General features: G+C 48.7%; 1 protein-coding gene across 2 annotated transcripts in view; it reads left to right on the top strand.

The window, feature by feature from the left end:
* The window catches only part of LOC133343882 (myocardial zonula adherens protein-like), a 32,017-nt gene extending 10,217 nt beyond the window's left edge, over window positions 1-21,800 (top strand). For both annotated transcript variants that reach the window (XM_061553848.1, XM_061553849.1), the window contains 13 exons: window positions 3,820-3,856; window positions 10,087-10,191; window positions 10,683-10,862; window positions 12,700-12,792; window positions 13,303-13,416; window positions 14,221-14,373; window positions 15,802-15,927; window positions 16,624-16,752; window positions 17,650-17,744; window positions 18,563-18,668; window positions 19,334-19,417; window positions 20,060-20,175; window positions 20,724-21,800. In XM_061553848.1, coding sequence (XP_061409832.1) covers window positions 3,820-3,856; window positions 10,087-10,191; window positions 10,683-10,862; window positions 12,700-12,792; window positions 13,303-13,416; window positions 14,221-14,373; window positions 15,802-15,927; window positions 16,624-16,752; window positions 17,650-17,744; window positions 18,563-18,668; window positions 19,334-19,417; window positions 20,060-20,175; window positions 20,724-20,847 — 1,462 coding nt within the window. In that variant the 3' untranslated portion in view covers window positions 20,848-21,800. The remainder of the gene's footprint in view (window positions 1-3,819; window positions 3,857-10,086; window positions 10,192-10,682; window positions 10,863-12,699; window positions 12,793-13,302; window positions 13,417-14,220; window positions 14,374-15,801; window positions 15,928-16,623; window positions 16,753-17,649; window positions 17,745-18,562; window positions 18,669-19,333; window positions 19,418-20,059; window positions 20,176-20,723) is intronic.
* Window positions 21,801-22,737: the final 937 nt, after the last annotated feature.

Raw genomic sequence — 22,737 nt, forward strand, 5'->3', positions numbered from 1 at the left:
GGACTGTTAATTGCCCCCCACGAAGTGGTACCCTTTTTAACACAAGGTGCAAGCGTGGGGGGGGGGGGGGGGAGAGATGATAGGCTGACGCAAACTCCGACCAGGGTTGGAACTCTCAACCTTCCGAGGATGAGCCGCTTGCTCTTCTCATCCACACTGTGCTACACTTTGGAATTCTCTCCCCTTCGTCCCTCTCTTCCCAAAGTGCCCTCCTAAGTGTGTTGCGCGTCGTCACTTTAAGATGTTCTTTGTTCATGTTTTGCTTGTTGCGGTTGCACCCGAGTCAAGAGCCTCATGGCTCACAGGGCTTGTACCTAATCAATACAACTGAACCTCGGATCCACTGCTGCCACTTTACGAATCGGAATGTCCCACTGGGAAACTCAGGAGGGCGCCGGCAGGCTTGGCACTCGGTATGGGCAGTACTATTACTTGCTTTAGGGGTGTCCTCTTGGCCCTTGTGTTTTTATTTCGCCCCTTTCCTCCAATGGCTCGCGTTGACCAGTGCCCAGGCTATTCAGAAGCGGTTGCCTAGCCTCCGGCGAAGGACACAAATATTTCCATAGCGTGTGCCTCGCTCCGCACACACACGCGCGCACACACACGCACACACACGCACGCGTATCAGTTTCACTCGCAAACAATGGCAGCTCAAGCTTGGACTTCCCGACTTGTTCATGCGATCCAACCCGCTCCATCGCAATCCTTACACCAGCTTGAGCGAAACCCAGGGCAAGGAGTCGGTTCTTGCTCTCCATTTGTCCAACAGTGGGTATAACAAATAACACTGGACGCACGTGTACACGAGCGTCTCGTGATGCAACGCAGTTTGGATTAACGAGATTTCGAAGTGCAACCGAATCTTCAGAAACATTATGGATGAGCGTCACGGTGTCTTGGTTTACATCCATTGGCTCTTGAAATATTGTTTCATGCGCTCATTGAAAACGTTCTTTTTCAGGCACATGGGTAGGTTGCTTTTCATGATGTTGTTCATTTTTACAAAAGCACTCTGCCCTGCTTTTATCCTGCTCTTAATGTCATCAGTTTGATCCAGATCCAGTCGCGTTCGATCATTACATATTACCCGATATGATAGCGTGGTTGGCTAGGTATGGTGCGATAGAAGTTCAACATACATATACATGATATATGGATTAGTAACGTGGACACTGTTATATTTACACTATAGAACAGAAAATGAAAAGTCAGCGAAGAAGAGGTGCATGCTTGGCATTACACTGAGAGACAGAAAAGAGGCGATCGGGGATAAATGCGAATGGAAGGCATCGTAGAGAATGTTCAGGAAAGTAAGCGGGCTTGGACCGGACACAGCACAAGAAGGACGAGGGCTGGTGAACGAGACTGGTGATGGAATGGCAGCCAAAGGCCGGAAAGCACCCGAGGAGATGACCACCACGGGGATGGAGTGACGAGGGGGTTTGATACGTAGGAGTGAGATTGATTGTGACATCAAAGGTCTATGATGTAATGGTAAGGCCTTCATCGAGCAGTGAATAGACGATGGCTGATGATGATGATGGTGCCTGTATTAGCCCATATAGAATGCTTTCTGAATCTTACAAACAAGTGCTGTGTGATGTCTCAATGGGCTGTCACCTTGTTGCCCTTAACGCTTCGGTTTGATTATTTCCTTGACAGTCGAAAGTGCCTTACCTCATAATGCCGCATCTGAAATGTAGAACGTTTAAATCCACGCCATTGGGAATGCAGCAGGGTGTGCTGGTATTGCGTACTCGTCTTGATCGCCCCGGGGGTCCTGCCATACTTAAGGGGGCCAGGGCCTTTTCAAAGCCACCTTGCTTCACAACATGCGAGACGGGTTGGCGATTCGATGCACAAATCGCTGAGCCGCTCTGCGAGTCAAACCTTTGAGTCGGCGCAAGCCGGGCTTGGTGGCGACCGTGCTGATGCCCGTTGCACTGTGGCACCATCCGCCACGTTCACGGTTTTAGTGGGAATTAAAGTCTGTGTCTCGGTGCTCAGGCGAGCGTGTGGCAGTGCTCATCTGTTCTAGATTTGAAGCTTTCGTGACTGCAAGGATTCATATTCTTAGTTTTTTTCGGTAAAGTCACGTAGGTAAAAAATTAAAATTAATAAAAGTAAAAGAAAATAAAAATCACGACGTTTCGGAGGCAACACATGCTTCCGTCTTCAGGTGGAACTGTCACAGCACGATTGCTGCATCAAGTAAGAGAAATTCCAAGAAAACAGTCCTTGTGTATATACTGGTTGAGGGTGGGAGGAGCCAAGGCAGGCACCTGGATATTATTGTTGTGAGGTTCGGTGCGGCTGAATTTTTATTTTTTTACCTACGTGACTTTACCGAAAAAACCTAAGAATAGTGTTCATCTGCACTGGTGACCCCCCCCCCCCCTCCCCATGCTTTCTGCATAGAACGACTGCTGCCGTGGACTTTTTTCAATCAAAAACCTGGAGGGGTGGACACAGGACTGAGTCTATCCTCAACCTTGATTTGAAACTCCTACAATAGATCAATACACAACAACAACAACCGCCAATCGCCACTAAGTGGCGGTGACGTCACCACGTCGCTTGTGCCAGGCTGTGTGCGCTTTAAGGGCACGTGAAGTGTCGAACGCCCGCTGGCAGGAGGCCACTTGACGGACACAGGTTGACTGACTGAGATGACTGGCAGATGCACTACCAGACACACGCACTCGCACACGTGGATACATAAATACAGACACAAAGTAAAACGTATATTAATCTCCCCCCAACCTTCACCCTCTAACAACTTGAAAAATAGTTTATTTTTCCTGCCAGTACTGTATTATGAACCATATATTCTCATGACTGAATGCTCGTGCGGATTTTTGTTGGCTACGCACAGACGCATCTGACGTTTGGCGTGTGTGGAACAATTATACTGGGCACACCTCTGGGCAGGCCTTGATCGTGTGAGGCTTTGTCATTTCTCCCTCGGCGAAAGTGTAAACGCGGTGCGTTTGCGTCCGCTGCTGGCCCCCCACGCACGATCCGGTGGCCCCGTCACTCGACCGTTGATGGGGAAACTCTGCCCGCTCTAAATAAGTAACGACGCAGCTCGGCTGTCGGGTTATTGTAAGCACAATGATGACGGCGCCACGCTTCATTTCAGCACCGCGGCCGTTCGTGGCGTCTCGAGTCCGAGCTGAGTAGTCATGGTTCTGTTCTACTACGTGCAGTCTTACAGCCCCGCGGAGAACGGCAGCATCGGGAGGTTAGGTTTCGAATTTAATAATGTGACTTTTTGTCCCTTAGAGGTAAAGTAGTAAATATATTTTTAAAATACTACGACGACGTAAAAAGAAAATTTCATAAAAAAATCTAAAAGTCGCCAACGTGTTCAAAGTTTAAACAGAATAAATGTATGCATGCCTGATGAGTGTATCTCGCATGCCAGACTATACTTTTAAAATGTGAATGTGATTTGGATGTAAAGATGTTGCTGGAGAGTTTACGTTTGTGCGCAAATGAGTGCGCAGTGGTCCGGCTTGGTCGTCGGCGCATCGCGCTGGTAACCTTACAGGAATGATCAAATATTCACGATCGACTCCTATACAGCATTACAATACAGTGCCACTGCAAATCGAGTTTTTATATATAATGTATTTTAAAAAATGTTGCTCGGCTAATTGTTTTTTAAACTTGAACCAAGTGTGGCACTTCAACGCAAAGTACGGTCATGCGTTGTTGCTCTTTGAACTTCTTACAAAACCAAAGACAGGACTGAATACAGAGGACATTATCGGTAAATGCTGATTCACCTTTTTTTCTTTTATTTGCTCGCCGCAGGTGTTCGAGAGAAGTGAAGAGACTCTCACTCTACAAGGTCAGTGGTTAGGAAAGAATGCTTCATCATCATCATCGCTATCATCGCCAGCCACTGTACAACCTTCGGGGTGGCTCAGTGGGATTGTGAGCAGCTCCCGATGGGAAGGTTGCGCGTTCAAATCCTAGCTGGAGTTGGCTCAGCCCATCAAACCCTCGGGGGGGTCAATAAAATCACGTAACACTTTGTGGGGAACTCAACAGCGCTTGTCCTACGGATAGCCTCGCCTCCACCGTGGGAATGTGGAATTTCCACCACTGGCTCAGGGCTGTAAACAGAAGTGAGCACTGCCTCAATGCTCATTTGAACAAGAGATCACTTTGGCTTTGTCTATCGGCTGCTGGATAAAGGCCTCCCCACGTGCACTGACTGGCTGCCATTCGTACGCCGGTCCCATCCACCACCGAATCATGTTTTGTGGATTCAGCGGCCTCCCAAAATGTCAGGGTGCTTCCGCTCTCTGCTCAGCACGAGGACCTTACAGTCTCAGCAGGAGACACGACGTAGGCCTCCAGCCGCTGTGGAGAAATCCCCACGCCTCGCTCAGAACGAGGATTGTCTCCATCTGCAAGTGGAACTCAATCCTCCCAGCAAACTGGCACCACCAGGATGCGCTCACGAATTGGGGGGGGGGTAGAATAGGTCACGTGGAACATTACCAGCGGGGTAAGTTTACACAACTCCTCTCGCTCGTGAGTTGAATCCTACGTGTTGTGCAATGTTCATAGGAGTGCATGCCACTCGCTCTGTGCTTCTCCCACAAATGCATTGCGTAATTACGTGGTTCATAAGTAAGTGTTTACTCACGCAGAGTATTTGACAGCTCAAATGCTACGTAATTAATTGAAGTAAATTTGAATGCGGCCTCGTGCAAATGTAAATAAAGGTTTAAAAGAGTGCAACAATATAAACACATTTGCCAACCTCAGTCTATTTGTTCTCCCAAGATAGCCACTTGCATGCATCAGCTGTGCAGCCTTGGCCAAGTTCGACGGGTGTGGTTCAGGAGTCGCGTGAGTTGTATTACCGGAGTCTCACAGGATAAAAAAAAACGAGTTGACTCGATCACAGAGCCGATTTGGCTCCGGGCAGACGAACCAAGAGGGTGATCCAACTGCTGTAGCCCACGAATACTCCCAAGTGGCGCATTAACCCGCAGTGCTCTATTCCGTCTCGGACAACCTCGATCCCACAGCCCACGTGGTGCTTGTGGTGCGTGTGTGTGAGCTACGCCGTTGGCTGTGACGCCTGCCATCAAGAAGTGCAGTTGGCGAGAGATGTGGGTCTTCTTTACAAAGTACATTTCAAGAACGCTCGCACTCAATCAGGAAGGTGTAGACTGTCATTTTTATCTTGTAGCAGTGCACAGGAATAAGCGTGAAGCACAACTTTAATTAAAATGTTATATTTTACCTGCAATCATCCGTTTCCAACGCCATGCCCGATGAACCAACATTAGCAGCGGGTGAAGGACTGAGCCCCATACTTTAGATTCACTCATTAATTCATTCACACGGAAGAATAAGAAAGAAAAAAAACAAGTTTCCATAGTTTTGTATTACATGCAATTGCCTTCATAGCCCTTAATAATTTATTCTCATAATAATAGTAACAATAATCTCACTCTGACAACTGCGCGTTGATAAATGTTGGCACAGCTATCCCGGTACAAATGCGACAAAGAATAGCAAAGACACAAGCACCCAAGACAAAAACGTGCGAGGCAGTTACAGTCAACGATGGTTTTGATTTATAAACGAGTTTTTGCGTAACTCATTTTACAGACACAGTGGTTGAAGTGGAGACATCCAGTTCTTTCCCCTGGGCAAAGTGCAAGCCTTACCAAGTAACCAAACCTGCCACTTGTGTTCGTCTGCATGCCTACGTTGAGATCTGCAGTTAAAAGAAAACAAAATTAATCGAAATGTAAATTCTCGTAAAAAGGATGATTATCCAAATTACTGAATTTCTGTGTTGGTACCTGGATTAAACGGCACGTTATGTCACGAGAAGTATGCTGTGGCACGGAAAGTGTCACGTGGGGAAACGTTGTAAGAATCGCCCACTTCATGAGGGCTTTATTTATGTCAATTCTAAATCCAAGTTGTTCCCCGGCTCCGATAAACATGCAGCAGCAGCAAAAGCAGCACTAGTCTTTGCTGGTAGCCCTAAATCAGTGGTGGAAATGTCACGTGCCATTAGCGTCGTCATTTGTTTTTGTACATTGTGTATATGTTTGTGTATTTGTCTGTGTATATTTTGTGTGTTTGTCTGTGGGGAGCGGTAGTGTAGCGGTTAGCGCGATGCGCTTACAAACCCGGCGGCCCGCGTTCAATTCCCGCTCACGGCCAACACCACCACCAGTGACGATTATCTGAACCGGTCCTGGGCCCTCCCCTAGGTCGACTCAGCCTCAAATGAGTTCCTGGTGCGGTGTGTCAACATCGCCACTGGGGAGACAAAGGCGACCGGGCATGGTGCTGGCAACCCACCCTCTCGTGTGCCATGCCATCGTTCATGGGTGCTCATTAACAGCACTTGCCCCAATAGTCTTTATTTGTTAAGTCGTTCCAAACATCGTTACAGTCTGTCACATAAGTAAATGACGTGCACTGCTATTTTATGTAAATCACACCAAAGCCGATGTTTTCACAGCGGCTACAGACAGGTCATGCATGATTGTTGTTACGTCGAAAATGAGCCGTGAAGTCCGCAGCTCAAGTATGTGCAATGCCCTTGAGGGTTGGGTTGTTCGGCATAGCTGCAATACTTGAGTTGGCTGTCTGTCGTCAAACACCTACACCCTTTTAAATCAAACTCACTGTTGAATTGAAGCAATTAAAGCGTAACACGTCTCGAGACGAATTGCCAAGAAGCGACCTTCCAAACCTCCAAACCAGTTACATGAGCCTATGTATCACTCGAGAGTTATGCATTGTTATTATTATTATTTTACGCTATTTGCCGTGGTGGGATGGGGATGGATTAGTTTTATTTCGATGTGTTTGGGTGGTGCTTTGTTTACTTTGTACTTTGCACGACTGTTATGTTTTTTGTATTATTTGTTGTTGTAACTTTATTACCCGCCCCTACTGGACATCTGTGTACAAAAAGCTTCATAGCTCATCGGATTCTTCCAGTATAAACATTCAGATTCCGATAACGTGCGGCGCGCACGCAGCTGTGGTCCAGACACGTCAAGTGTTGTGCGTTCGTTGCACTTAGAATCTATAAAAACATTTGAAAATTGTCCCACTGATGCTGGGTTTTTTTGGAGAAGCACGTGTGGATCTTGCCGGCTTCGCTTGTACTCAAGCTCAGACTTGCGGCGCAGCGCTGGAGTGTGCGTGGAATGAGCAGCAGTGGGCACATGCCGCACAGTGGTTGCGTATTCCACGCGCTGCTGCGTAGCCGAGCCGCGGTGTTGTTTTCAGACTGTCAACTGGACTCTCTCATCGGCGTTGTCGTCAGACACTCAGCCCACGGGCTGAGTAAGAAACACAGCATTCCCTCGCCAACCGCGGAGGGGTTAGGTTCCTGGAAAAGGTCACGGTAGGAAAATCCGCGGTTGCTATATTGCAGGGCCTATCGGACATTGGGGGTTAGGGGAACGGTCAGAGTCGTCATAGCTTAACTAAGTTGGATGTCATTTTTTGGGGAAAATTTGCCTGTAAACCTCGTGGTTTTTTTATTGTAATAAGTTAAACTAAAATGTGTGCTAAATATATGTATTATTATACTGACTACTCGTAGCATCAGGCCAATGCTTACATCACCTCCTTCATGAATGGAAAATTAAAGACAAGCCACAGCATTCCGACTGTGGCCATGCAACCCAAACTATGGACCGCACAGTAAACCCATGCAACCCAAACTATGGACCGCACAGTAAACCCATGCAACCCAAACTATGGACCGCACAGTAAACCCATGCAACCCAAACTATGGACCGCACAGTAAACCCATGCAACTCAAACTATGGACCGCACAGTAAACCCATGCAACTCAAACTATGGACCGCACAGTAAACCCATGCAACCCAAACTATGGACCGCACAGTAAACCCATGCAACCCAAACTATGGACCGCACAGTAAACCCATGCAACCCAAACTATGGACCGCACAGTAAACCCATGCAACCCAAACTATGGACCGCACAGTAAACCCATGCAACCCAAACTATGGACCGCACAGTAAACCCATGCAACCCAAACTATGGACCGCACAGTAAACCCATGCAACCCAAACTATGGACCGCACAGTAAACCCATGCAACCCAAACTATGGACCGCACAGTAAACCCATGCAACCCAAACTATGGACCGCACAGTAAACCCATGCAACCCAAACTATGGACCGCACAGTAAACCCATGCAACCCAAACTATGGACCGCACAGTAAACCCATGCAACCCAAACTATGGACCGCACAGTAAACCCATGCAACCCAAACTATGGACCGCACAGTAAACCCATGCAACCCAAACTATGGACCGCACAGTAAACCCATGCAACCCAAACTATGGACCGCACAGTAAACCCATGCAACCCAAACTATGGACCGCACAGTAAACCCATGCAACTCAAACTATGGACCGCACAGTAAACCCGCTGTAGTCGTCTGCGCTTCTTCAGCGGAGTAGGAGGGACAGCAAAACGAGACAAACTCTCTTCTGAAGTATTCTTAGGTTTTTTCCGGTAAAGTCACGTAGGTAAAAAATTAAAATTAATAAAAGTAAAATTAAAATAAAATAAAAATCACGACGTTTCGGAGACAACACAAGCTTCCGTCTTCAGGTGGAACCGTCACAACACGATAACTGTATCAAGTGAGAGAAATTCCAAGAAAACAGTCCTTGTATATATACTGGTTCAGGGTGGGAGGAGCCAAGGTAGGCCCTGAATATTATCTCTTCTGAAGCCCTCTCCTTGAGGCCAGCAACAGGACTCGACGTGGGCACTTAGCCCCTGAACGTATCGCTGCCATCACGCGCAATAACAGACTAGTTGGGGTCCGGCAGTGGCACGGTGGGTTAGTCCCGCATCGCGTGACAAACCCAGTGGACTCATTATGATTCCTCGCCACGGCGAACATGAGTGGCGAATGATATCCAAGCCAATTAGAGACAGCCTTTTCAGCAGCCAACGCTAACCAGCATGGTGTATCCTGGTCAAACATGCCCCCGCAACTCAGATTAGCACGGTTGACTACGTACGGTGTGAAATAAATTCAACATACATGCATGCAACTGGCGTGGGGTGGTCATCGATGCATTAATCCAGAAATAGATTTACAAAAGACTGGAAACGCTTATTGTTATTATCAACCCATAGCTATTCTTTTTATTCGGAGCTATTTTTGTGATATGAAGAATGACCATTGCCCCTAAAACGCCACCTGTTATACGTTACCTCTTTATGGGCCGTGTTATGATTCATGTGTTACATTTTTTTAAAAGTATTTGAGCTTTATGCGCCACTGCCAAACGCAGTTTCACAAATAACCCATTGTTGTATCTGTACGGTATATCACGTGTCCTCTGTGTTTAGCACAGTGTTGTGTATACAAGTTTAAAGAACATTCTAGCCTTGCACAGCCACCACGCCCACCCATGTTCGTAGCTTTTCAGCACTTTTCCACCCGCAGGATATATTTAATGGTCAAACAAATTCACAAACTTCCAAGACAAAGTGCGAGCGCTCTCCTCGACATGTAACCAAACACCGTCTCTTTTAGTTGCCTGTAAATATCTAACGAGCAGCAGCAGCAACAATGGGAGACTCATAAATAACGCTCGGCACAAAACCCGGCACGAGCATGTACGTACGGCACGTTGGATTTCTTTCGCACCGTACGTACCCAACCGCACTTATTCGAGGTGTGGCAGAGGGTGGGGAGGGGGGGACAGCAAACAAAACGCAAAAATAAGTTCGAACGAAATGAGTTTTTTTTATCTTGAATTTTTTTTTGGGAGCGCACAAAAAACCTGGCGAAGTTTCACCCGGGACTGCAACAATCGCCCATCGTCAGGAATTCACTTTCCATGCCTCGTACCCCCCACCCCGCCGCCCGACTCCCCGCCTGCCTGTTGCAATTCTCTCAGCGCGTTTTTTTTCGTCGTTTCTTTTTGACTCGTCGATTGGGTTGATCGCCGAGATGGTCGGCCGTCGCTTTTTGGCCGAGACGATTAAACGATTTTGGGGGGCCGCCGTTGTTCGGGTTCGCGCAGAAGTCAACCGCCTCTACTGAGCGGGAGCAGCGGGCCGGGGAGTGTGACCGCAGGGACCCGCTCTCCCTGGGCTCCCATGCAGCAGCAGCAGCAGCATCCTCCCAGGTAACGAGAACTTACTACGCAGAGTGGCGGCCCCTGGGTGCATACATCGGTGCGGGGGTCACCAAAAGTCGGGGGGAGGTGTGGGGGGAAGGGGGAGGGAAGCAGGTGGCTGTTTCCCATGACCGACCCCCACGTGTATCAGTGGGGTTCTTTTTTGACGTTTATATTTTGACTTGTATGTACAGTCTGTTGAACTTCTTTCGCTCCGTACGTAGCCGACTGTGCCAACCACTCCGTGGGGCCTGGCTCATGAGTCGCCACCACTGATGACACGTGACGTAGATATCGAAATAGGGCCCTACATTGATAACCACCCAAACAAAAACGTTCATTATATTTTCTCCGTTAAATGTACATAAAATAACATGTTTTGGGAGTTTCTCTAGGGCAGGGGGTGGGTCGTGGCGGCGATTGCCCCTCATGGACAATTTGCAACCGAGTGGAGCTGTAGGGGCCCAGGTACAGTGGTGGCTGTCGTGTTCGTCCCACAGACTGCGGCGTGCGCCGCTGCCCCGGAGACAGCTGCAGAATCGACCGTGGGATCGACCGTGGGATCGACCGTGGGATCGAGCGTGGGATCGAGCGTGGGATCGAGTGCCGGGAATGGGCAGCAGATGCGCGCACGTCTGGCAGTGTCGCCGCTGCGGACGGATACTCGCTACGACCACGAGGTGGCGCGTCATGTGATGCCCCATCCTTTACCTGTACACGTACAGCCAGTGCTCGCCGTCAAGCCCAATGTCCGTGGAGCAGTGCCGAATTAAGCTAGTGAGGGGCCTGTAGCATATGTTTTCAAGGGGCCCTAAATAAATAAAAAAACACGTAAATATTAAAACACACATTTTTAACTTGCACAGTGAAGTAATTGTATTTTTGCATTTGCTATACAGACAGTTAATACGACAAATCGCTAACCTTAAACACCCAGTCGTTCATAAAAGTTGAAGGCAGTGTAGTACTATAGTAATAGAGCAAGTGCAGAATCACTGAACTGGAATTGATAGCTTGAAAGCATTTAGCGCGGGGCCCTTGAAAGTGCGGGGCCTGTAGCATATGTAGCTACTTTTGCTACGAGGATAATCCGGCACTGACGTGAAGGTATTGGCTGTTGTTGGTGTTATCCTGTCCTAGCGAGCCAACAACAGGCCAATTAAAAGTGTCGTTGTTGTTTGGAAAAAATAGAAGAAACCGGAGAGGAAGACCCAACAGAGAATGGTTTGACAACGACATGAGAGATTGGTGCCAGAAAGATGTGGCCACTACTTGCGCACGTTGGCACTACAAGACAGAGAGGAAAGTGGAAACAAATGACGAAATGTGCAGTGGACACCTCCGGGCTGTCTGCCCATGGATTGTGACGATGAACAAACACCAGGGAAGTGATCATATGGCCCCATCTCATCAGTAATCCTGCTGATGTTCTGATCAGGAGATTTTGCGTGTTGTGGGGTAATGTGTGGGCACTCCCGCTTCTTCCAAAGACATCTGGCGAGCGTAGAATATTAGGGCCCAATTACCCTTTAGAGGAGCTCTCTCTTGACCTCACCCGGGTGGAGAGGGCCTTCCACCAGCGGTGGTGTGAGCAGGACATTGCCGAGCTGCGCCTCTACCCATTGCTATGTTGGAATAGGGAGAGAGAGACATTCAACGTTTGCCGTAACTGCGTGTCTTCTAAATGTTTAAACTGCACGCACTCGTGTGCACAGCATGATGTTTACCAAGGCCGTAATTATAATATATATTGAAGGGGACACATCCCCCCCAATATTCAGATATGATCAAAATGTCCCCCCCTATCTATTGCTATACAATAGATTTCTGTTCACATGATTGTGGTTATGGTTGTACTTTATTCATCCCTAGTCTCTGCCATTACATACAATGAAACAAGAAAAGGTAAAAAAAAGAAAAAAACAGAGCAATGTAATACAATACACTATTTAGACATTGTTGTATAAAATAAATAAAAAGTCCATCCTATGTGCTAGTGTTTTTTTAAATATATATTTTAGGCAGCACGTGGCAAGAAATACGTTTTCAAATTAAGATTTTTTTTTCTGGGGGGTTACCCCCAGACCCCCTGTAAGATTTGGTCCCCCCCCCAATGTTGACTCCATGGCTACGGCCTTTATGTATACACATTCTCTGTAGTCCCGAGTCCACTTTGAATACTTTTGTTATTTGTGGTGGTGGGGGGAGGAATGAATCAACTGAAAGACACACACTGACACCTAGTGAGTGAGCTTGGACATTACATGGCATGCGTGCATCGAGAGAGACACGTGCAGTTTGTTCTGCATTTTGGTTTTAACATAATTTCGTGTTGTCCTTACAGTATTATTTAATTGTACTTTTAAACGAAATCACTTTAAGCACGAGTGAGGAATGCCGGTTGACAATGACCGCTGTGATTCGTCGCGTGAATGCACGTTGACGAATGAATATCCTTGTAAACGTGTTTATCAAGGTTTCCTAAGCTGGGGGGTTATGTCTGTGTCCTTTTGTTAGGCGAGGGCATCGCTTGAGCAAGCAAAGGGACACGTGTCACGCGATTGTGAGCTCATGACTGAGAAAATCACCAAACTATCACATCAGCTCAAGGTACGCTGGCGATTGCACATACACAATTGAGAAAAAAAAAACACATTTAATTTATGTAAAAAAAACAGTACGGTACTGCATTTTCAGCAAAAACAAAATCATTACACACAAAGTGCTTGCAACAAATGAACCGCATGAACCACCATCACGCGACACTCCAGGGGTCATCCTCGTAGCAGCAGCAGCGGCGGGGGCTTTTGGCTGCTGGCCGTCGAACAAAGGCGGCGGTGGTCTTCGCATCGCACGGCGCTTTCAGATGCGCTTCCGCGGCCGTCTGGAACGCTCCTCCCGATATTGGGAAGCCGCTGGAGCAAAGCACTTTTAAATCTGGAGTGAAAACGCATTTCTTTGGAGCTATTTTTTGCGAGTACTTTATTATACTTCTCCTGCACCTCCGATTTGCACGGTTGGCAACGTACGGTGCGAAAGAAGTTCAGCACACATACATACGATCATTGTGTTTGTGTACATGTGTGTCTGTGTGTCTGTGTGTGACTCGCGCCTCTCCAGGTAAACCAAGAGCATCAGCGGGATCTCAGCTCGGAGCTTTCGAAGAAGAACTCGATGATGCACGAGTACGTGAACATCAACTCCACGTTGCAGGAGACCACCATCGACCTGCAGGTGGGGAGCAAGAGCCCACGAGTCTCCGGCACTCCTCAAGCTTTGTGCTTCCATGCATCGTCCGATCACACAGCAGTCCGCACGCGGGAGAGGCCAGCATGGCAGTGGCCACCCTTCTCTAGCAGGCCCGGCTCCAGCTCCTCGCAGATGGTGGTGAGGGGGGGCAGTAGAGATGTCAGGGGGGGGGGCAGTAGAGCTGTCACGTGGGAGGGTGGAAAGTTGAGTTGTTACGTGGGAGGGGGGCAGTAGAGATGTCACGTGGGAGGCGGGGCAGTAGAGTTGTTACGTGGGGGGGGGGGGGGCAGTAGAGATGTCACGTGGGGGGGGGGGCAGTAGAGTTGTCACGTGGGAAGGGGGGCATTAGAGTTGTCACGTGGGAGGGGGGCAGTAGAGTTGTCACGTGGGAGGGGGGTGGGCAGTAGAGCTGTCACGTTGGGTGGGCAGTCGCACCCTGCTAGTGCCGAGCCTTGCCTGTCTTGTTCTTCAGGCAATTGCTGAGCTTTTCAGTTGGTTTCGTCGTGTGCCTGCACGGCAACCGTATTCACGTAGCTCATTGACAGACACCATGGGGGGAAACACGCGCTGCACACAGCTCATTCTCAATCATGAGCGAGGTGGCGACATCCCCCTGATCCAGAGAGATGGATGTAGATGACCACGTACAGGGTCGCCCTTCTATTTATGGACATTGTACAAGTACTTCTTTCGCACCGTACGTAGCCAGCCGTGATAATCGGAGGTACGGGGGTAAGCAAAACGTGTGCGGCATGCGTGCCCCCGCCACCCCCGCCATCTCCTTTTCAGCGAGCGCTCACGGACACCACCCTGGGCAACTGCAGACTGCAGGAGGAGGTGAGGAGCCTCAGCGAGAGCAACGCTCGGCGCTTGCGGGAGCTGCAGGAGTGCGAGGGGCACCTGCGCAGCGCGCAGCGCCGCGGGCAGACCCTGCAGCTGCAGGTGAGAGCGGCACTTCGAGGGCACCCGCTGCACGTGACCGGGGGTCGGTCATGGGCCAAGTTTGGTGGGGGGTGGTGGGGGGGCATGAGGAGGCAACGCCCCCCCCCCCCCCTCACCTCAATTAAGATTAAACTTATATTCGTTACGTGCACCCCTGGGATGCCTAATGTGAGGGACAAAGCGAACCCCTGCCCACTCCATCCCCCAAAAACATCGAAATCAAACTCCGAGCTACGGGGTCGGTGTTTTTACGACGGGCTTCGTGCCCAATGTGCGCAGTGCCCCCATTCAGGCTGGAGCGGCCTTGGTGGGGGCAGAGCAACCTCTGAAGCTTGGACCGTGAACGACTAAAATGATTTAAAGTAACAAAATTATTTCTGTGCTTGGGTTCCATTCTCGATTCGGGGTGCATTTCTGTGCGGTGTTAGTACGCCTCCTGCGGGTTGCGTTTCCTGGCATCGCTAAAATAAACAAACAGTAACCGGTGTTGGCCAAACGTCCCAATGCTGAAAATGTACCTTCAATTTACTCAATTGAGATTACACACAGATGCAGCAGCAGCATTGGGCCTCCTACTGCAAAAATTTGACAGGACCCACCTGAAAAAGAGTCTTGAGACTCGGTGAGGCTTTTTTGGAAAAAAAACACGAAGAAAAAATAATAATGCTAACATACCATTGGAACCTCCTTTGCCAGTAGCAAAATATGATCATTTATTTTTTTACCCTTTTATCTGGCAAGAAAACTGACACCTTTTTAAAAAAAATAATAAACGACTGCTGCTGGTTCTGGAACAAGTTCTGGCCACTGTCATTCTCTTCCCACGTCAGCAACATTTACCGGGAGCTTCTTGCTGTGAGCCACAATGCGGTCCCACTGCGCCAACCCCGCTGCCCAAAGAGGCCAAATGCGGTTGCGTTTTGTCCACGTTCGAGTTTAAGTTTGATTTTTTGTGTAAACCAGGTGAGGCCTCGGGAAACCAGGATGAGTCTCGATAATAAGAGTGAGCAGGTTCACCAAAATGACTTAAAATAAAAAGGTAAAGTACAGCAGTGAAGTAAACAACAATCGCAACAAAAATTTTAAGCAAATACACTCTGTCACGTAAGGAATTGAATATGTTGCACGGATATGAATCATCGTTAAATCAAAAATTGTATCGGGCTGATTACCCCCAGATAATTCGTATTACAATCTATAAAACTGTAGGACTAATATATAAACAAACAAGGAGACGTGTCTAAAGGTATTGCAAGTGAGCTTATTATAAAGAGTGGATAGTTTTAGCATGAGATTGTGATAAAGATATGAGGGACATTTTTGGAGTGATGGAATTCTAGGTATTTCGGGCACTAATAGCATTCATCTAAGAATAATAATCCTCACGGCTACGTGCGGTGCGTCTGTCTCTGTGTGGCCGGTGGGCAGGTGGAAGCGTGCCAGGAAGCCAACGAGAGCGTGATCCGGGAGACTACGCGCCGCCTCTACGGGGAATATTACGCCCAACTGACGCAGCAGGAGAACCAGCACCGGACACAGATGGCCGAATTTCTGGTGCAGTGTTTTAATATTTTGACGCTTTTTTTCGGTGCTTTTGATAACTTGAGAACCACGGTAAACTCTTGATTCACGCAACGGGGCACGTGCCGGCTGTTACGTTCGGTTGAGCCCGTGTTGGCTCAGATATTGCCCCTGTCAGCTGTTAATGTGGTCTTGGCCAACTGTGGCGTTGATATCTAAGGCAGATGAAGGCCCCCGGCAGGTCATCGGCATCAGATGTCATTGGCCCTCGTAACGTTCGCAACGTTCTGGTTATCCTCCCAGTCATCTAGATCTATCCGCAATGTCTTGGATGTGTGATCACAGATAAAGATTTGGCATATTTTTTCATAAAACACAACAAAACCTCCTCTAAGCCACAAATGTAACTGAGACTCTGCCCCCTATTGAGGTGCAGCCCTGCAATTGCGCGCGAATGCCACCGCTGGCAGAATGGTCGGTACCCACTCGATGAAGCGAGCCGCTCAAGAGGGTATTTTTGGCCTACACTTCCACTCTGGCCAGACATAATTATCCATTACTGAATGTCTAGAATAGTACTGCATTGGTATAGTTTCAGAGTTTGCATGGGGCTGCCGATTCCCCCAAACCCCCAATCCATCGATCTCTCTCCCGTGTCGCCGATGAGTCCTGCGCGGGAATTGTGTCCCACTCCTGAACCCCGGCGGCGGCGCCGCTGCTACTACGCAGGCCCGGCAGATGGAGTACGAAGCGCGACTCCAGCGGGCAGACGCGGTGCGTGAGGACACCGAGCGGACGCTGGCTGAGAGCCAGCGGAGATCCCGTGAGCTGGAGAGGCTGCTCTCTGGCCTGCAGGACGTACGTATGTCACCAAACCGCCGCTGTAGTGGTTAGGCACATTGCATTAAGAACACCAAATCTAGAACCAGCAAGCTGAGTTTGATGGCCAACCTCGGATAACTTGTGCGTGTGTGTATATTGAGCTTCTTTCGCACCACCGTACGTAGGCCACCACGCTAATCGGAGGTCCAGGTGAAGGACAAGAAAGTAAACACAAAAAGTATCGAAGTTATTTAAAAGTGCATAGCTCCAGTGGCTTCCAAATATTGTGGGGAAGAGCGTTCTAGACGGCCGCAGAAGCGCATATGAAAGGGTGTGATGCAGTGTTGGCTAGCCAGTGCAGGGACCTCGTGGTTACCGATGGTTTTCCACTGTTAGCCGTGTCAAGCCGGAACCAAACCGTGGCTCCGCTAACTTCGCAAACACCTTAATCTGGCTCAGAGCCAAGCAAGGCCAGGGTCCAGGCTAACGGTACTTCTCATTGCGTGCACGCGGTCAGTCGGCGCACTGTGGTGACGCAGCGTCACCACGTCACACGCACCCATCGCGACCCCGTTCACTGCCTGTGATGTCAGTGGCACGGATCGGCCTCTGCGGTGGAAAAAGAGCCTCGCACTTTCTGATCTTCGGCGGGCTGGCCTGGCACGGCCCTGGCGTGGCCCGGTTGCAGAGTGATTGTGTGCGTGTGTGCCTCCCCTAGGTCTACTCAGTCTCAATTGAGTACCCGGTGCAGTTTGTAAACATCGCCACTGGGGAGACAAAGGACGGCCGGGCGTGGTGTTGGCCACCCACCCCCTCGTGTGCCACAGTGCCGGCCTTCAGAAGTGCTCGCTAACAGCACTTGCTGCAAAACAGTCTGTCAACGCTATGCGGGGCGGGGGGAACCTTTGTTTGTGCGTGCGTGTGTACTCACAGGAGAGGGAGCTGTTTCTCAGGCGGCAGGAGGAGGTGGAGTCTGAGCTGTCATTCATCCAGGCACGGCCGAGTGGCAGCCAGGACGAGCAGAAGAGGTGAGCGCTCGTAACGTGGCAAGCGAGGTACAAGTTGCGGCAAATTCCTCCGATTGTCTGCTTCCGTGAAGCTTTCACCCCATTATCTCCAAATTCAAATTTGTCTGTATTTGACACACGTGTAAAACAACTCCCCGACTCTCGCTTGGCCAATAGCGGCAGCTTGCTCATTCCCACCGGTCGTAGCGTGAACGACGCGCGTCTCGGCCGCTTCCCGTCACGTCACTTTGCGATCGCGCCGGGGTATATCGCCGTTCCCCTCGAATGCCACATGGTCCTCACCTTCACCATTATCATGACGGCATGCTATGCGTTTTACTAACATTTATTTTGTTTTATTAACAGGCGTACGTTTAAAATTTGACCAAACAATTTCAGAAGTAGCCCTGTGAGGTCTGCTTCCGTGGGCTGTTCTCTAACACGAAGGGTCACGCTGGTGCCTAAGAGTTCCGAATGGATTCTCCGTCTCGTGACATGTCACCGGCAGCACACGCGGGATAAATCTAGGGGACAATGACAATGAAAATATTCAACTTAAAGAGCCCTAAATTGGGTCAAATGCAGATGTCCTTGAGGTCCTCTATCCCAATTGGCCTCCTGTCAAACTCCCTGCATGCTGATTGGCCAACCGTCAGAATGCAATGGCGCTGATTGGTCGACTCTCGCCAAACGGCTTTCCCACACGTTAGTCTAGAATCCGTGACAAAAGCCTCCCCACTTAAGGTCACAATGAGTGCCATCGTCCCATTGCTCGTCTTGAGATTGACTTTGCATTCGCTCTTCATTTAGTCCGGCCCTCTGATTGAACGCTCTTGCAGGTACGAGCAGCTGGAAGGCGAGGTGGCCTGCCTGCACGAAAAAATCCGACATCTCAACGGAATCATCATCTCCCAGGATCGTAAAATAAAGGGTGTGTTAGAAAAGGTGAGAGAAATACAGTCCTTGTATTTCACGTGTTTATATTTTTCCTTCTAAATATATATGGTAATCCATGAATAGTTAACACTTATAATAATACTGTATTAATAATATACAAAACACATTTTTAAAGTTTTATTTTTTAGGATGTGTTGCTGGCTTTGTTATGACTTGAATAAAACAAAAATCGATATATTTTAAATCGGTAACAACAGTTGGTATCTTAGACCTCTCACCTGGGTCAATAAACAAAATAAACCCGAACTTGAACCTAGAACCTTGATTATGAAAAATGCAAATCGTGTAACCCCATTATAGAGGTTTTTTTATGTTTAGATCACACCACCACCTGACACAGCCAGTCAGTAAGGCTTGCCACGTAAACAAAACACACCGTTACCTGTACAGCACACCGGTTGTGTGTCGGAGAGTAACCCCACCATATTTACTATTCAAGCACCGTGACGTTTCGCCAGTAATTACAACCAGCATCATCAGGCGACAGCCAGAACTGTGGCAAAATCTTCCTGCTGTTTCGGTCTTAAAATCGAGGTGGGGATAAATGTGATGTCGTCACTTGCGAGCCCGCCAGGTGCCAAGAGCAGGGGGTGGGGTTCAGTGTGACCCCGGGCGACGACGATGTCGCTTTGTCTTTGTGCGCATTGCGACAGGTGGAGCGCTTGCAGTGGGAGCTGCAGCAGAAGGACGCCGTGATTTCGAACCTTCAGCAGAAAGTGGCCACACTGGAGTCTGAGGTAAACATCGATTCACATAGGCATGCACATCGGTGAATCTGCATCCAAAAAACAAAACTTGCATACGCACCATCGTGTTTGTCCCCAGAAGAATTAAATTTGCTTGTTTGTGCTTTTTGTGTCTAGTTTGTTGTCCTCCTCCCCCCCCCCCACCGCACCTTTGATTAGCACTGTTGGCTACGTATGGCACGGATGAAGTTCAACGTACATACACACATTTGCAGTATGGAAGCCGACTGGTAGCTATTAGGGAATATTGCGTTTGAATTCTTGAAACGTGTCCATTTTTGCTCTGGCTTATGTCCCCAAGTATTTTGCCAACCCTTTGATCAATTTGGCTGCTTTTCAATCGGGGTAAGTCCCTAATAGCGACACGACTCTATGCTACGGGTTCGATTGCATTGGATCATCTTAGCAGAATAATTAATAGTGCCCCCCCTCCTCCCCACCCCGTTAAGGATGGATGGACAGGCCTTACCCAAAACAAACGCCTCAACCGTTTTTTGGAGGAAGTGTTAAAAATGCGTCCAAGCCAGCGGCACGCGAAATACAAATTTGTCCTCACAAACAAACAACGAGATCCGGCCCAGGGGGTATGTCCGATGTGGCGCTCGCTCGATGCCCCCCGATGACTCGTTGCAGAACGCCGCGCTGAAGAGGAGGCTGGAGGAGCAGAGCCGCGCGGTGAAGACATCTGAGAGGTCGACGCCCAACGTGTCCATCCCCTCCTACCAGCCCCACCTCCCAGCGTTGACGAGGTGAGGCTTGGCCGCACAGTCCGCCTCACACGACAATGGCAAACACTGTGTTGTGTTGCTCCTGTGGCAAATGCTGTGTTAGTAAGACGGGGCAAATGATCCGCAATCGTGGCTGCCGCCTGATGAGGCCGGTTGTAATTTTACCGGCGAAACATCATACTCCAATCGTAAATGTTGTGGGTTTGCTGAACTAGTAACGAATTGGCACGTTTTGTTGACGTGACAAATTTTACAAATTGGCTGTGTCGGGTGGTGGCGGGTTTAACGACACGTATATTTACGCGATCTAACCCAAATAAAAACTCTTATGGACGACGGTGGTAGTCGTCAAGCGGCACTGATGTGTGTGAGGTGAGAATCTACTCCAGGGAAGGCACGCAACATGCGAAACGGCATCGTGGCAAAGGCTCACTTGTGGTCTCGGAGAAAGACCCATTGTCTTGGATGTCTATGGATGTTTCCCGAAGAAAAATAAATCTCACCTGGTGTAGCAGCGAGCAGCGAATGCAATTAAATGTCTCGTGGCGCCGCGCAATTTGTGTCCGCAGGAGGCAGTGGAGTGTGGAGTCGTCGAGCGAGAACGGCGACTCGCCCCTGGCAAGGCTGAGAAAGCTGAGAGCCAGCAGGGCCCAGCCGGGACCAGGCAGCAAGGAGGCCGAGCGCAACGACTGACTGACGACGACGAAGCTCCTCCTCGTTCACACTTCACGAGCATCGCAGTCTCACCCTCCACCATGCCACAACCACCTCCCCCCGCGACAAACCGCGATGTGACACACTGTGGAGTTAGCGCGCAGAATCGAGCAACCACATGATCCAATCTGCGCCAGGGAAAAACCACGCGGCCAAGCCGAGCAGTAAAGTGCCCAGAGCCAGCAGCGGCAGCAGAGAGGGAAACCTTTAAGAGGGCAGCCGTCCAAGACAAGAGGTTGCTTCGTAGCAGCATGTGACGGGAGGGGATGGTCTGTGGTCGTGCCGCGGACTAGATGATTCTTTAGTCGATATAGGCTGGCTGCTTGACTGGCTATGTATATGGAGTGTCCATTGAGGTGTCATCCATTATCAAAGAAGTGTTATTAGGCAGCTTGAAGTCGGTAGACTACACATACACACGCTTGCTCGTATGCATATTTTATTGTACGAGTCTCAACCCTTCAAACCTTGACATGTGCGCTGTGGTGTTGGTGACGCACTTGGCTTTGAGGCTGGGAGAGATCCCCCATGTTTGTTGCCGATTGTGATTGTTCCCATTATTATTGTTCCCATTATTATTGTTCCCATTGTGATTGTTCCCATTGTTATTGTTCCAATTGTTATTGTTCTCATTGTGATTGTTTCCATTGTTATTGTTCCCATGTGATTGTTCAGATTGTTATTGTTCCAGTTGTGATTGTTCCCATTGTGAATGTTCCGATTGTTATTGTTCCTATTGTTATTGTTCCCATTGTGATTGTTCTCTTTGTAATGATTCCCTTTGTGATTGTTCCGACTACAATTACAATTGTTCCGACTACTATTGTTCTGACTACGATTGTTCCGAATGTTTCTCTCGTGTTGCTGTTGAAGATTACCCCAGCTTTTAATCTGACACCTGGTGGTAACAAATAAAACACGTGTGTAACAAATGATGCCAACATTTAAACTTCCTTCTCATTAATAATATTAGTAATACAATAAATAATTACTTAGTAATTTATTATACATTTATGGATGCTTTGTATAATATGCAAACGTTTTAATGGTCGATCAGATGATTCATGGTCCAGGTTTTCTTTCAAAGTGGCATTTGTTGCAACGGTAGCAGTGCCCTGATTAATATGAAGCCGACAGGTGACTCGAGCGAACAACTTTAGCTTCGTCAAACCCACTCACCAGCCCGCATCATTCAGACTGTACAGCAAAACCTCATGATCGGAACGCGAGGTGAGCACCAGCAGGGCACGTTGTGGACAAACGCATCTTTAAAACCCGACGAGTGCAGGTGGTCGGCAAGAGCACCCGCGTTACCTGCAGGCTCCGAGTAGGCCAGGGGGGCTCTAAACACACCGCCACACGACTCTCTCTCAGAGCGACCGCATCCGCGATGTGCGAGCGACGATGCAAAGCATCTGTCTGGCATTCCTCTAATTTCATTTCGAGCGTGAAATTTGTGGGAAGAGCTTCTCCAACGTACGAGCCTTTTGAAATCTTAGTTTTTTTGTCCTTTTATTTTATGCACCTTGAAGATGTATCCGAGATACAATATACGTGCGAATTTTTTAAAAGTCGGATATTAAGAGACTTTAGGCATTGTGTGTTGCTTCAATATACTATTTGTATATGATATGGTTTTCCCCAGATGCTGCCCAGCCTGCCTACTACTGGCTAAAACAGCAGTTTGTTTCAGGGAAAGTGCAATAGCTGATACCACAGAGCTATTCCGACAGAGTGGGAGGCTATTACAATGGTTTACTCATGGCCTGCCTTTTCCTGCCAGATTTAGAGGTCCAGAATTCAACAACCCCATCCATAAACATGGAGTTCCTGGAGCGCTCTTGAGATATACTAACCTCTTGATTTTTG

The sequence above is a fragment of the Lethenteron reissneri genome, chromosome 18, assembly GCF_015708825.2.
Source record: "Lethenteron reissneri isolate LAM-NWPU_2019-01 chromosome 18, ASM1570882v1, whole genome shotgun sequence".
Taxonomy (NCBI): Eukaryota; Metazoa; Chordata; class Hyperoartia; order Petromyzontiformes; family Petromyzontidae; genus Lethenteron; species Lethenteron reissneri.